This window comes from Mustelus asterias, chromosome 9 (assembly GCF_964213995.1).
Source record: "Mustelus asterias chromosome 9, sMusAst1.hap1.1, whole genome shotgun sequence".
NCBI classification, from domain to species: domain Eukaryota; kingdom Metazoa; phylum Chordata; class Chondrichthyes; order Carcharhiniformes; family Triakidae; genus Mustelus; species Mustelus asterias.
The window spans coordinates 20,228,769-20,244,291 of NC_135809.1; the positions used below are offsets into that span (position 1 = coordinate 20,228,769).

Here is a 15,523-nt window from a genome sequence, read left to right on the forward strand (position 1 = left end):
TTGTTTTGAGGATATATGTTGGGGGATGGAGGAGGTGCATTGGGATAAGGAACTGTCATGCCAGATGTTTCAGGTATTTTCCCTCAAATATGGCTGGCTGGAGGATATATTAGGAAGAATTGTTTTTTGCAATATGATTGATGAACATTTAAAGAAAATGGAATACCCAGAAAGAAGCAAATTGACAGAGAGGCATGGCATTCATGACTTATCAGTGGCTGACAACATGATACCCACAAGAAATCATAATCCAAACATGGCAGGATAAGCAGGTGGCCTGTGAAGGGATTTTGTTTTCACGTATAATTCCCAGGATGTACTACCAGCAAAAATAAACACGTTTCTGGCGGTCTGGGATGTGTGTGCGCAGAATGAGCAGAAATGCATATTCCCACTGCCTCTAACAGTGGGGCAGACAGGCCTGTGTCCTGCGTTATAAAATCTGTCATTTGTGGTAACACAAAAACTAATTAAAATATATAATACTGTGGCATTGAAATCATATTTCCCAATGTTAGGAAAGGACACGAATTTATAAGGAAGTCCATTGCCTGTGATTTCAGGAAAGCATTCAACGGCTTACTTAGTGCTTTTGTTAAAATACAGAAAGTGACATTTTATTAAAGTGCATTATTATATTCGGCTCTTTGCCCTCTTCCGTGAACGAATATCAGCCACACTCTCTCTCAGCAGACAAAGGCTAAATGGAAGGTCTGCCTTTTCCCATTCTCAGGACAAAAGTAAAACACTGCACACAGGAAAAAGGGTGGGATTTTCCAGCTGCACGCGCCCTGAAACCGGAAAATCCCACCTGAGGTCAACGGACCTTTCCATGATCCGCTCCTTGTCCGCTACAAATTCTGTGGCAGGCAGAATGGGAAGATTTGCCCCATAGAGGTAGGAATTCCAGAAATGTGAGTTAGGTGGATTAGCCATGCTAAATTGCCCCTTAGTGTCAGGGGAATAAGCTAGGGATTATGGGGAAAGGGCCTGGGTGGGATTGTGGTCGGTACAGACTTGGTGGGCCGAATGGCCTCCTTCTGCACTGTAGGATTCTACGATTCTATTAATAGGCCACCAGGTCCTTCAAGCCTGTCCCGCCATTCAATCTGATCACAGCTGATCTACGCTGGCCTTAACTCCTTTTCTGTGCCATTTCCTCATAGTCCTCTATTTCCTGGTCTATCAAATATTTATCCACCTCCACTTTAAATACTTCTAGTGATACAAGCCTCCACCACCCTGTGTGGCAGAGAATTCCAAAGATTCACCTCTCTCTTCAAGAAGAAACTTCTATGCACCTCAGTTTTAAATGACCGGCCTTTTATCTTGGAGCAATGTTCCCCTGTTCAAGACCCCCCCCCCACTAGTCAAAACATCTCACCATCTACCCTGTCAAGCCCCAGATGCTGGAAATCCGAAACAAACAGAAAATGCTGGAAATACTCAGTGGGTCGGGCAGCATCTGTGTCACAGACCTGAAACCTGAACTTTTGGTTCTCCTGACCCGCTGGGACGGCATGGTGGCACAGTGGTTAGCACTGCTGCCTCACCGCTCCAGGGACCTGGGTTTGATTCCTGGCTTGGGTCACTGTCTGTGTAGAATTTGCACTTTCTCTCCGTTTCTGCGTGGGTTTCCTCCGGGCGCTCCCGTTTCCTCCCACACTCCAAAGATGTGTGGGTTAGATTGATGGCCATGCTAAATTGCCCCCAGTGTTAGGGGAATTAGCAGGATAAATGTTTTTAAGGTAAGGATAGATAAATTTTTGAACAGCAAAGGAATTAAGGGTTATGGTGAGCGGGTGGGTAAATGGAGCTGAGTCCACGAAAAGATCAACCATGATCTTATTGAATGGAGGAGCAGGCTCGAGGGGCAAGATGGCCAATTCCTGCTCCTAGTTCTTATGTTCCTATGTAAATGTGTGGGATTACGGGAATGGGGCCTGGGTGGGATTGTGGTTGGTACAAACTTGATGGGCTGAAGGGCCTCCTTCTGTAGTGTCGGGATTCTGTGATTCCATGATCAAGAGTTTTAGGTTCTGATGTTGCTGGTGTATTTTCTCCCCCATGCTGAAGCAATAGTCCTGATCGTAGTAGTTTGGCGCCTGTACAGTCAAAGTGTCACTCTTTTAATCTGTTTTCATTTCATTTATATCTGTTACACCTGTCTGAGAAAGCACCCATAATGAAACGGGTGTAACAGATGTAAATTAAATAAAAACTGGAAATGCTGGGTAAGTGAAGCAGGTCTGGCAGTGTGGGCAGCAGGGTGGGGCACAATGGTTAGCCCCTGCTGCCTCACAGTGCCAAGTACCCGGGTTCGATTCCAGGCTCGAGTCACTGTCTGTGCAGACTCTGCACATTCTCCCCGTGTCTGCATGGGTTTCCTCCGGGTGCTCCCTCCGGTTTCCTCCCACAGTGCAAAAAACGTGCTGGTTAGGTGGATTGGCCGTGCTAAATTCTCCCTCAGTGTACCCGAACAGGCGCCAGAGTGTGGCGACTCGGGGATTTTCATATTAACTTCATTGCAGTGTTAATGTAAGCCCATTTGTGACATTAATAAATAAACTTTAAACAGTATCTCTGGAGAGAGAAACACAGTTAATGTTTCAAGTTTTTATCACCCTTCTGCAGAACTGAACAGTTTTAAATGAGATTGGCTCAAAAGTGTGGCTGTGAGTTCACTGTCTACTCAGACTGTTTAATGATGCCATCTGACCAGTATACCTGAACCACACTAATGATGCTTGCTTAATCCCACAGCACAACTTCAACCATAATGAGCAGTTCGTGACTCGATCAATGAAAGAAGACTTTTTAATTAATAATTCTTTTAAAAAATCTATTTGTATCATCCTTTTTCTATGTGCATATCAATTGGTGAATTGCATTTCGTGCACATTAATGCTTTACGGAAAGCTATAGCAAGGCACTATCGTGCAGAGCTCTGATAATTTCCAGAGTTTTCTTTCATGTGGGCTTCCCATTCTGTCCTTCAGGTTCTGCCTTCATGTGGGTGGCGCGGTGGCACAGTGGTTAGCACTGCTGCCTCACAGTGCCAGGGATCCGGATTCAATTCCGGCCTCTGGTGACTGTCTGTGTAGAGTTTGCACGTCCTCCTCGTGTCTGCGTGGGTTTCCTCCGGGTGCTCCAGTTTCCTCCCACACGCCAAAGATGTGCGGGTTAGGTTGATTAGCCATGCTAAATTATCCCTTAGTATCAGGGGGATTAGTAGGGTAAATACATGGAGTTGCAGTGATAGGGCCCGGTCGGATTGTTGTTGGTGCAGGCTCGATGGGCCAAATGGCCTCTTTCTGCATTGTAAGGAGTCTATGATTCTTCGAACATCGAGTTGATTCACTTACTCAGGAGATACCCATAAGTAGCAGTTAGTTTTGCTGCTAAACATGTGTCAGGCCATTTTAAAACCTTGTGATCACCAGCACAGTACCATTAACACCAACATTTTTAATATTATGAGTGTGCTTCCTTATTTACACCTCCTTGATTTCACATCAACATGTGCGTTATTCATCAGATTGGACTATTCAATTACCTGCGGATTGAATTAATCCTTATTCTGCTCACTGAGGGAGATCACTAAGTCAAAAATTTTATCATAGAATTCCTACAGTGCAGAAGGAGGCCATTTGGCCCATCGAGTCTGTACCAACTCTCTTGAGCATCTTATCCAGGCCCTATCCCCATAATCCAACATACTTATGCAGTTAATCATCCTAACCTACACATTTTGGGACATTAAGAGGCAATTTACTGTGGCCAATCCACCTAACCTGCACATCTTTGGACTGTGGGAGGAAATCGGAGCACCCGGAGGAAACCCAAAAAGACAGGAGGAGAATGTGAAAACTCTACACAGACAGGCATCCAAGGCTGGAATTGAACCTGGATCCCTGGCACTGTGAGGCAGCAGTGCTAACCACTGTGCCACCGTGCCATCCAATGTCACCCTGCCACCCAGGGGGCAGATTTGACCTCAGTAACCCATCGATACTGAGTGTACTGGTCATGTAACAGTGATCTCCAGACCCTAAATTGATGGTGGTATGGTCGGGCATCCAATTAATCCCTTCCTTATCTTCCACCAGATATTTTGCAGGGTATCCCCTTGCACAGGGTGGGAAGAATTGAATGATCCTCCTAATTCTGGTACATTCTAGGTGGGCACCCCTGTGGCTTGGGGTGGGGGTGCCCTCCTACTTGGGCAGCCTGTGCCCAATGAAGGGACTTGTTGATGGAAAAGGCCACCCACATGAGAAGGCCCTGGTCTGCCCCGATCCCTCTGGTACGGGAGAGCTGCTGACATTTGATGGCTGGCGGCTCTCGGAGGTGAGATATCCACCTTGAAGATGCTTTTGACCCAGTCACCAAACAACTAATTGACTTAGATTGGGGAAGGGTGGGCGGAGTGGGGGATGTTGGAATTGCAGATGCGGGGTTGCTACCAGCTCTGCAGCCAGTGGATAGGCCTACACTGCAACCATTAATTTCCACCCTGTACAAAGTCATTTACGGGAAGCCATTCTTCGCAATGAGTCCATGTCGACTTTCCGCAGAACAATCCAGTCTGTCTCAGTTCCCCATTCAATCTACATAACTCTGCAAAATGATTTCCTTCAAGTGTCCATTCAGTTTCTTTTTTGAAATCATTGATAATTTCTGCTTCCACCCCCTTCATGAGCAATGAGTTCTCGGTGATGTCTACTTGCTCCAGAGAAAGGTATTTCCTCACATTCCACCTGCATCTCTTACCCAAAATTTTAAATCCCTTTACCATCAACTAATGGGAAGAGTATTTCCTTGTCTACCTTACTAAGCCTGTCGCAGTCTTATACACCTCCATCTAATCTCCTTTACTCCAAGGAGATACTTTACTTTCAGATAAAGCTCGGCACAACATCGTGGGCCGAAGGGCCTGTTCTGTGCTGTACTGTTCTGTGTCTATGTGTCTGTGAGAACAACTCCAGCCTTCCCAACCAAACGTTGTAACTAAAACCCCCTTATCCCTGAAACAATTAAGAATTCTAAAACCTTATCCATCACTGATAACTGGCCTGTAGCTGCTAGGAATGTCCTTGCACACTTTCTTGAATAAGGGTGTCAAATTTGCCACTCTCCAATCTGCTGACATCGCCTCCATATCTAGTGAAGATTGAAAAATTAAGGAAGACTTTCAAATATCTCCCCCCCCCCCCCCCCCCCCTCCACCCCCCCTTCCTTTAGGAACCCGGGATACAAACTATCAGGACCAGATGCCTTATCTACCTCAAGAATAGCCCAATCCCTCTTGTACCTTGTTCCCACTTTAGAGTATACTAGCACCAATGTCCTGTTTAGCAGTCAATTCAACAATGTAAGAAAGATTACATTTAAATGTTATTTATCTTTTTCTTCATTGCTGTCTCAAGAATTTTGCTGTACCATACAAACAAGACCAATTGTCATTTGTCCGCTTGCTGGGGTATCTCTCCTTTGTTGTTGCCTTCATTCTGGATAACGATGTTCCACTGTGTTTTTAATGAAGCACCAAGCAATTCCACAGGTGGAAGATAATCAGTAACTTCATTCATGGAGCTACGAAAAATATTGGCCGAACTTTTCTGGCTGTTCCCGCCGGTGGGAGCATCTGGTCCCGCCAGCGGCCACATTCCAGTGGCACGTTCCCTGGTGGTGGAGGGTATGGAGCATGCAAAACTCCATAGGCAGGACTGGAAGATCCTGTGGGCGGCCAGTGGTGGGTCGCCTCCTCCGCTGGAAAACACACTGCTGCGGCCTGGAAAATTCTGCCTATTGTACGTGATTTTAGAAAGGCGTTTCCATTGTGTGGTCTTTTGTGACATTGCAAGTAACGACTCTTGGAGAGCAGTGACTCTTGTTATGGAGTAGCAAACAATGTCATAGAATCCTAGAATCTCTACAGCGCAGAAGGAAGCCATTCGTCACATTGAGCCTGCATGGACAAAATCCCATCCAGGCCCTTTTCCCTGTAACTCCACGTATTTACCCTGCTAATCCCCCTGACAAGGGACAATTTAGCATGGCCAATCAACCTAACCCACACATCTTTGGAGTGATGTCTGATGGACATAAGTGAAATAAGTGAGTAGTTCATCCATTTCGCTGGCATTGAAAGGATTGTCGGGTCAGACACAACAAGAACTCCTTCAGAGTAGCCTTTGTGAGGCCCATATCTGAAAATTGTTTGACTGCTCATGTACGCCACACTGGTTAGCGTTGCTGCCTCACAGCTCCAGAGACCTGGGTTCGATTCCCAGTTTGGGTCACTGTCTGTGTAGAGTTTGCACATTCTCCCCATGTCTGTGTGGGTTTTCCCTGGGTGCTCTGGTTTCCTCCCACAGTCCAAAGATGTGCGGGTTACGTGCATTGGCCATGCTAAATTGTCCCTTATTGTCCCAGGATGCGTAGGTTAGAGGGATTAGTGGGGTAAATATGTGGGGTTATGGGGATAAAGCCTGGGTGGGATTGTTCTCAGTGCAGACTTGATGGGCCGAATGGCCTCCTTCTGCACTGTAGTGTTTCTATGTTCTATGCTCCCATATCTTGTATAGTTATCCTTAATTTTGTATTAGAAATCGTGGAAAGAGCAGATTGATAGAAAAAACACCCAGTGTAAGGAGCACTCAAATCATTAAAAAAAGGGCCTTTGGGATGTCTCAGATTCTGATTTAAAGGATGAAATTAGCTCAGAGACAGGCTCCTCTATCTTGGAGAACTGCACAATGGGCCCTTCGTGCACTCATAGTCAATGAGGCAGAAACTATGCTAACTATTCAACTCCTCCCATTCAACAAAAGTAATAAAATAGGTCGATTTAATTGACGCTGAACTGGCTCCAGTGTCTGGAGGCTGAGTAGATATTTTTGGGTTTGATAGTAATTTTATCAGAGAAGTTCAAAGGTCAGCTTCGGTCATCGAAAGCAAATGAAAGCCACGTTCTGGATTGGGAAGATTATTAGAGAGCATACTGTTCACCAAAATAAATAACTCGTCTGATACCCCCGAACCATTCCAGGGTTATGTTTATTCGATGTGAGGCAGTGACAGTGATCCAATATAAATGTTTTTTTAAAGATCCTGTGGCATTTAAAAATTGAAGTGTTGATAAGGTTTATTTTTTCTGACAACTCGGTGGAAATTTAGAGGTCCAAACAATGTTGCTAAAGCAATGGAAGAAATGTATCTGTAGAATACTTCGCTGTGGAAGGTCCCAAGATTTGACCTCCCAGTCATTTCTCGAAATTAAGATTGATATAATGGTTAATGTCTGCCCTGATCCACAAAGCGGGTGAAATGTTTGGACTTAGCCGCATTCCAACATCATTCTATAATCTAGAAAACTCCGAGATCCAGAAATGACTTGCTCCCGAGTATTTTGGACTGGAAAAGTCACTGTGTGTTAATAGAAGCACACAAATTCAAGTTTTTGTTTTCGGGCAGACATGTGGCATTATGAGTGCTGACCACCTCCCACCCCCCCCCCCCCCCCCCCCCCCCCCCCCCCCCCACCCCCACCTCACAAACACACACACACACACAGGATAATTATCTGGTGAAGCTCAATGTGAAGAATAGCCACTCGGGTGAGATGCCAGTGAGTGACTGGCATTTATACCACTGTACGCCATCTGGAGAGCCAGTGCCTTTAGGAGACTGAAGATGTGCCTTCAGGAGGACAGGAGGCTCAGTGGTTAGCACTGCTGCCTCACAGCGCCAGGGACCCGGGTTCAATTCTGGCCTCGGGTCACTGTATGTGTGGAGTTTGCACGTTCTCCCCATGGCTGCATGGGTTTCCTCCGTGTGCTCCGATTTCCTCCCACAGTTCAAAGATGTGCGGATCAGGTTAATTGGCCATGCTAAATTGCCCCATAGTGTCAGGGACATTAGCAAGGTAAATAAGTGGGGTTAAGGGTATTGGGCCTGGGTGGGATTGTGGTCAGTGCAGACTTGATGGGCCAAATGACCTCCTCCTGCACAGTAGGGATTCTATGAGATTGGTGAATGCTGATAGGATGGAGATCATTGTTAAGGATGAAACAAACAAAGGCTTAATAGCTGATCATCTTGTACATTCAGTGTATCTTTAATCTCGACAATGTTGGTGTTATCTGGATACTTCCAAATGCAGTAAGAAGTTTAACAACACCAGAAGTTTAACAACACCAGAACACCGGAAGTTTAACAACTTCCAAATGTACAGCTGTATTAAAATCCATGACTATACAGAAGACACTGTGAGAAAAAAACTTTTTCATACAGCGTATGGTTGAGATCCGGAATACACTGCTTGGAAGTGTGGTGGGAACAGGTTCAACTGAGGCACTTAGGAAGGCATTGGATGAATAGGAACAATGTGCAGGGGTACGGGGAAAAGGCAGGGGAATGGCACTAAATCATGATGCCCGCTTGGAGAGCCAGTGTAGACATGATGGGCCAAATGGTCTCCTTCTGCGTCATAACAATTCTGTGACTGGGATACCAGCACAACTAATCCTGATACTTCTCTATCATTGCATTTTGCAAAGTTTCAATCATGCAGTGTTGGTTGAAATGCAGTTATCGAATTGTTAAGCTTTCAAATATCATTTAGAAGTAAAGAAAAAGTGTTTTTTTTTGCTGAAACAATTGACCTCTCGATCCATTTTTTTCAGGTGATGTATTTTAGTTCTCTGTTTCCCTATGTTGTACTTATCTGCTTTCTGGCTCGAGGTCTCCTTCTGAAAGGTTCTTTCGATGGCATCCGTTACATGTTTACTCCAAAGGTATGCTGTACTGAGTTTCATTGTTAAGTTGGAAATGCTTCTTTTACTGACACTGCCGGTACGATCTGGTGATGGGATTTCCGATAAATGCTTGTTATAAATGATTGTTATACTGCATGCCACCTAGTGGCACAATGTACTAGTATCTACGCTGACAATCACAAACCAGGTTATTCTGTTAGTTTAATAAATGTAATCAAATCAAGCTGTGCACACAAGCTGATACAAAAATAACAAAAGGACCTAAGATCTTGATTTATTTTACAAAGATCAGCAGAAAATCACAGTCAAGCCCAGTATTGCTCAGAAAAGAGTATGCTGCCTAATTAATGGATCTGTCAATATAATTATTGGCTGTTTCCGATCACAGTTTCAATAATGGGTGCTGATTATATTGTGGAAAGGATTAAAACTACATCAGCAAATGATACAAGGGTTATAACAGTTTTTTAAAATACTTTTCTAATTCAATCAAATCAAGTCCAATTCAGAGTCTCAACAAGTTGAGACATTTCCGATCCAAGCTGACAAGACAGGGCCTCCACTCCTGTCTTGGACCTGATCTACATGAGCCAAGCTGATTGGAGTAGGTGCAGACTCACCTCCTCCAAGGCTTGATCTCATTTGCATCTTAGCCAAAAGGCCGAGATGCCGCTTTTAAAAATTGCTTCAAATGAAGCTTAAATGTAACCTAATGACCTCAACCAAGCGCAGCATCCTCCTATCCATACTACACCTGATCTTAGCCAAAAGGCCGAGAAGCGATTATAACAGTTACCAGAGGCAAAGTTCTCACATATATGTTTATAGATACATAAGCTAGTCACTCATAAATCCAATAAAGAATTCAGGAGAAACTTCTTTATCCAGAGAGTAGTTGGAATGTAGAACTTCCTACCACGTGGAGTAGATGAGGTGAATAGCCTTGGAGTCTGTAAGGAGAGGTTTCATCACGCAAACCAGCCTCCCATCCATTGACTCCATCTACACTTCCTGTTACCTCAGAAAAGCAACCAGCATAATCAAGGACCCCACGCACCCTGGACATACTCCCTTCCACCTTCTTCCGTCAGAAAAAAGATACAAAAGTCTGAGGTCATGTACCAAACAAGCCTAGCACCTGCTACTTACTGCACTTATTCAAGGAGGCAGCTTGTTTCATTTTGCTATCGTACAGCATGGTCAGTGCAGGCTTGGAGGGCCAAAGGGCCTGTTCCTGTGCTGTAATTTTCTTTGTTCTTTGTCCCTCCTATTTTATGGTAGTTTGAAGATAATATACGTTCACTTTTCTTCATCCATAAATCCAAAAATCGTGTCCAAAAAATGCACGTTTTAAAATCTCATCAACTTTTAGCAAGTTTAGTCTAGTTGTTTGTCTGCACTGTTTACCTTGCGATCTTTGTGGTGAGCATTTTCATAGAACCTCTACAGTGCAGAAAGAGGCCATTCAGCCCATCAAGTCTGCACCGACCACAATCCCACCAAGGCCCTATTCTCATAACCCCACACATTTATCCTGCTAACCTCCCGACACTAGAGTTAATTTAGCAGGGCCAATCAACCTAACACGCACATCTTTGGACTGTGGGAGGAAACCGGAGCACCCGGTGGAAATCCACACAGACATGGAGAGAATTTGCAAACTCCACACAGACAGTGACCCAAGCCGGGAATCGAACCTGGGTCCCTGACGCTGTGAGGCAGCAGTGCTAACTACTGTGCTACCGTGCCGCCCCAAGAAACATTTCAAGGTGACCTGTGTTTATTATTTAGTGGGACATCTTACTTTTCTAGCCATTGTATTTAGTTTAGACTATAGCAAGCCTCGGCTTTGGCTATTATAATGTGATAAGCCTAGTCCTAACTGCAGTATCCAAAAACTGAAATGATCGGACCCTAAGGATTTCAGATAAAAGATGCTTGACCTGCACTTGTATATGCAAAGAGGCAAAGCACCATTTGTAACACGTGCAAGGAAAGCCCAGAAATCATTCCCAGTACCTTCAGAGTGACAAGCGGGGAGATTGGTTAGGAAAAGAAAATACTGAGTACAAGTTCAGCTGGAACCTTCTGTGGCAATCATCAGCCATCTTTGAATTACTATTGGCCTTTATGGGGCAAATTTTACCATCCCGCCTGCCACAGGGATCGGAGCGGGTGAGGGGCGGACCGTGGAAAGGTCCGTTGACGTTGGGCAGGATTTTCCGGTTCCCAGGCAAGCGCAGCTGGAAAATCTCGCCCTATATCTCAGAAATTCATATACACCAGAATTCTGCTGTCTCGCCTGCCACGGAATCGGAGCGGACGAGGTTGGACAACGGAAATATCCGTTGATCTCAGGCGGGAATTTCCGGTCTCGCTCGAGCGAGGGCATAAAATCTCGCCCATAGAGTGCACACTGGCAATGGTCATGCGAAAGCTGAATGGTTAATATTTTCCAGCCAGTGGAAATTACAATAGCAAACCTCAGGCACGTGCCTCTTTTTGAAAATCATCACTCTATTGCAAGAGTGCCACTTATTTCTAATTATTATTTAAATAAATGGAAATTACTGCGGATGCTGAAATCTGAAACCAAAAGAGAAAATGCTGGAAAATCTCAGCAGGTCTGGCAGCATCTGTAAGGAGAGAAAAGAGCTGACGTTTTGAGTTCAGATGACCCTGTGCCAAAGCTAAAAGGCACAGAAAGGGGAGATGTTTATACTGCAGGGTGAGGGAATGAAAGATGAGTCATAGCCACAAAAACAAGGCTGTTAATGGCAGTCCATAGAGAGCATAGAACAAAGAACAATACAGCACAGGAACAGGCCCTTCGGCCCTCCAAGCCCATGCCGCTCCCTGGTCCAAACTAGACCATTCTTTTGTATCCCTCCATTCCCACTCCATTCATATAGAAGATGTGAATGGCCAAATGGCAGAGAAGCTGAAATCAGAGGGTGACAGTTGAAGGTGTGGGGGGAGGACAAGTATTATTTACCTGGTGTCCTCAGGCCAATTTTGAATAGGAACATACCAATTAGGAACCGGAGTAGGCCACTTGGCCCTTCAAACCTGCTCCGCTATTCAATTAGATCTTGACTGATCTGATTATAACCTCAACTCCACATTTTTAAAAAATCAGTTTCGATTCGAGCATGTTTTTGTGGTGTGTGTTTCTGGGATAGTCTGAGCTTACACAATGCTCTAATCACAAACTCTTTTCAAACCTCGCAGCTGGAGATCATGTTGGACCCCCAGGTCTGGAGAGGAGCCGCAACCCAAGTGTTCTTTGCTCTGGGGCTGGGATTTGGTGGCGTGATTGCTTTCTCCAGCTACAATAAACGAGACAACAACTGCCATTTCGACGCAGTCCTCGTGTCCTTCATCAATTTCTTCACATCTGTCTTAGCCACGCTTGTGGTGTTTGCCGTCTTGGGCTTTAAGGCAAACATTATCAATGAAAAATGCATTGCTAGGTAGGTCAAAATTCCATATCCCATCTCTTTCATTGCTCACGTTTGCATGTTGCTTCTCATGCTGATTCAGCTCCCGTGTTGGTATTCCTTGCAGAAATGCAGACAAGATCCTGGAGATGCTAAAAGTCGGCGCCGTCAGTCACGATCTGATCCCTCGGCATGTTAATCTGTCCGATGTTTCAGCAACAGATTACCATCAGATGTACACCATTATAAAGGAGGTGAAGGAAGAAGAATTCCTAAAACTGGGTCTGGATCCATGTAAACTGGAGGATGAACTTAACCAGGTCAGTCTACAGTAAAACAGACTAATAAGAGAACAGAGTGCTGGAGTTGCTCCAATTTTTCGGAGTAAGGTTGACACTATCTGGGTAAGGGTGAGGCGGGGGAGGGGGTGGAAGAGGGTATTTTGGTATAAGGATGCTGAACTGTTTAACTGTATGTGAATAATATTGCTTCAACTAAGGCAGATGCTGGAAACGTTTGGGATAAATTTTCGTGGGGGGAATGGACAATTTAACAGACCGTTAAAAAGTCTGACTTCAGGTAAGGATTTCTGGTCCCCAGGGGGATAGGACCAGAAGATTCCTCCAGCTGCCAGTGGGTGCCTGGAAACCATAGAATCCGTACAGTGCAGAAAGAGGCCCAACGAGCCTGTGCTGACAGCAATCCCATCCAGGCCCTGTCCCCGTGACCCACGTATTTACCTTGCTAATCCCCCTGACACTAAGGGGCAATTTAGCATGGCCAATTAACTTAACACGCACATTTTTGGACTGTGGGAGGAAACTGGAGCACCCAAACGAAGCCCACGCATACACTGGTAGAATGTGCAAACCCCACACAGACAGTGACCCATGGCCGGAATTGAACTCGGGTCCCTAGAGCTGTGAGGCAGCAGTGGTAGTTACTGTGCCACCGTGCCGTCCTGATGATGGGACAGCTTCAGGATTGATTATAATCCATCTGAAATCTCTTCATTTCTACCCGTCAAGGGCTCAACAGTGTCAATGCTCAAATAAAGCAGATATTTGTGCTTGGCATTCACGAGTCGGCCTCTATAGCCACTACAGACGGTGCTCAATCCAGAAGTGACGTACACCCCGGGCGTGGTCCATCAGCTCCTGAGACAGGCAGATCTCCAGTGCCTGTGATTGCCACACGTGATCAAGGTGGCAGTGAATGTTACACTCTCATACACTTAATCACAATTCTGACATCTGAACGTAAGTTGTTCAGCTTCTTGAAGGCACTAGCTACAGTCTCTGGAGCTGTGATGAAACTTCATTGCATCCCTCAGACTGGCTGCAAAATGTCTAATTTGCCTGTGGGGTCCCAGACATTCTGGAAGAATCATAAGCACGATGACGCCACTGCAGTATTTAAGAAAGAAAGGCAGCATCCCACCATCTTATTCTTAACACACTCTTTACTCTTTTTATTGCAAAAGGTATACTTTATTCATTAAATATTTGAAATAAACACTATAAAACATTTCAAATTATCACAATAGGAAAGTGCATTGATATTCAGATTGTCTACAGAGATCAAGATGCATTCTGAGGTGCTGTAATGAGAACATTATATGGGCTGAATGGCCTCCTTCTACACTGTAAGGATTCCAGAATCATAGAGGTTTACAGCATGAAAACAAGCCCGTTGGCCCAACTTGTCCATGCCATCTTTTTTTTTAACCACTAAGCTAGCCCCAATTGCTCGCACTTGGCCCATATCCCTCTATATCCATCTTACCCATGTAACTGTCTAAATGCTTTTTAAAATAAAAAATTGTACCTGCCTCTACTCCTACCTCTGGCAGTTTGTTCCAGACACTCACAACCCTCTGTGTGAAAACATTACCCCGCTGGATCCTTTTGTATCTCTCCCCTCTCACCTTAAACCTATGCCCTCTAGTTTTAGACTCCCCTACCTTTGGGAAAAGATGTGTTGATTATCTAGTTGATCTATGCGCCTCATTATTTTATAGACCTCTATGAGATCATCCCCAAGCCTCTTATGCTTCAGGGAAAAAAGTCCCAGTGATTGATTGATGTAATTTCAATATTTTCATTACAGAGAGTACAGTGCTATTCAAATTATATACATGGGCCATGTTGCATTCTGAGGTGCTTGAATTCAGTCACATTTACTGTATACAGTCAGGATTAAGTTTAACAGACTCTTTACTTGCTTTATGTTTTGTAGGCTGTGCAAGGAACTGGGTTAGCTTTTATTGCCTTCACCGAGGCAATGACTCACTTCCCAGCATCTCCTTTCTGGTCAGTGTTGTTCTTCCTGATGTTAGTGAATCTGGGCCTGGGCAGCATGTTTGGCACTATTGAAGGAATACTCACACCTCTTGTCGACACATTCAAAGTGCGCAAAGAAATTCTCACCAGTAAGTGGCACCGTTACGATGTGAAACTTTCAGCATTGTTTCAAAGTAAACTGTACATTTTTACCATGATAAATGTCTTATATGTGCAAAAGGCTTTGGTTGAATATAAATGAGCAGGATTTGGGATTTTCCAGCCGCAATCACTCCGAAACCAGAAAACCCCGCCTGAGATCAACGGACCTTTCCATGGTCCACCCATCGGAACGTCAAAATTCACCCGCAGAGGATGCATGAATAGTGGCCCCTGCCTGTTGGCTTCCCGATAGTTAGCCAGCTTAATCGCTGGTCAGTCCCCCGACCACCGCAAGACATCCCCCACCTCCCCCACGATCCCCTCCCACCGACATTCCCAACCACCCCTCCCTCAGTGCTGACTCCTCCACCTGCAGCTTTGACTCACCCAGCAGGCTGCCCCCCCTTGTCCCCCACTTTGATGGCCAGCCCGGGTCACTGGCCTCCCTCCCCCACTGATCCTGACTATAGAGTGGCAGTGGGAGCTCTCTTCCTCACCCCCACCAATTGCCCAGGCATCCTGCCCCCATCAGACTTCTCCCTCCATTTGGCCTCGCCCCCTTGGCACTGCCCCAGACCGGGTGGGACCTGCTCAGGCTGGCACTGCCAATGTGCCAATGGCCAGGGTGCGCCCCCCCACTCCTAACCCTCTGGTGGGAGTTACTGTAAACCTGCTGGAGTGAAATATTCCTGGCTTGGGGGAGATGCTAGCGGGCCTGGAGATTTCAGTCCCGGGTCCGCTAATTATATTTAAATTTGGTCCTGCAGATATAATGTAACTTTGTGCCTAATTCCAGTGCGGAATTGACAGCTCCGGAATTCCGGCGCTGGGAGACGTGCTCAGGGCCGGGTGTCCA

At 45.4% G+C, this 15,523-nt stretch overlaps 1 protein-coding gene across 1 annotated transcript in view; it reads left to right on the top strand.

The window, feature by feature from the left end:
• slc6a15 (solute carrier family 6 member 15) overlaps positions 1-15,523 on the top strand; it is a 37,853-nt gene that overhangs the window by 15,627 nt on the left and 6,703 nt on the right. Inside the window, exons 5-8 of the mRNA XM_078221156.1 lie at positions 8,691-8,801; positions 12,015-12,256; positions 12,351-12,543; positions 14,462-14,654. Coding sequence (XP_078077282.1) covers positions 8,691-8,801; positions 12,015-12,256; positions 12,351-12,543; positions 14,462-14,654 — 739 coding nt within the window. The remainder of the gene's footprint in view (positions 1-8,690; positions 8,802-12,014; positions 12,257-12,350; positions 12,544-14,461; positions 14,655-15,523) is intronic.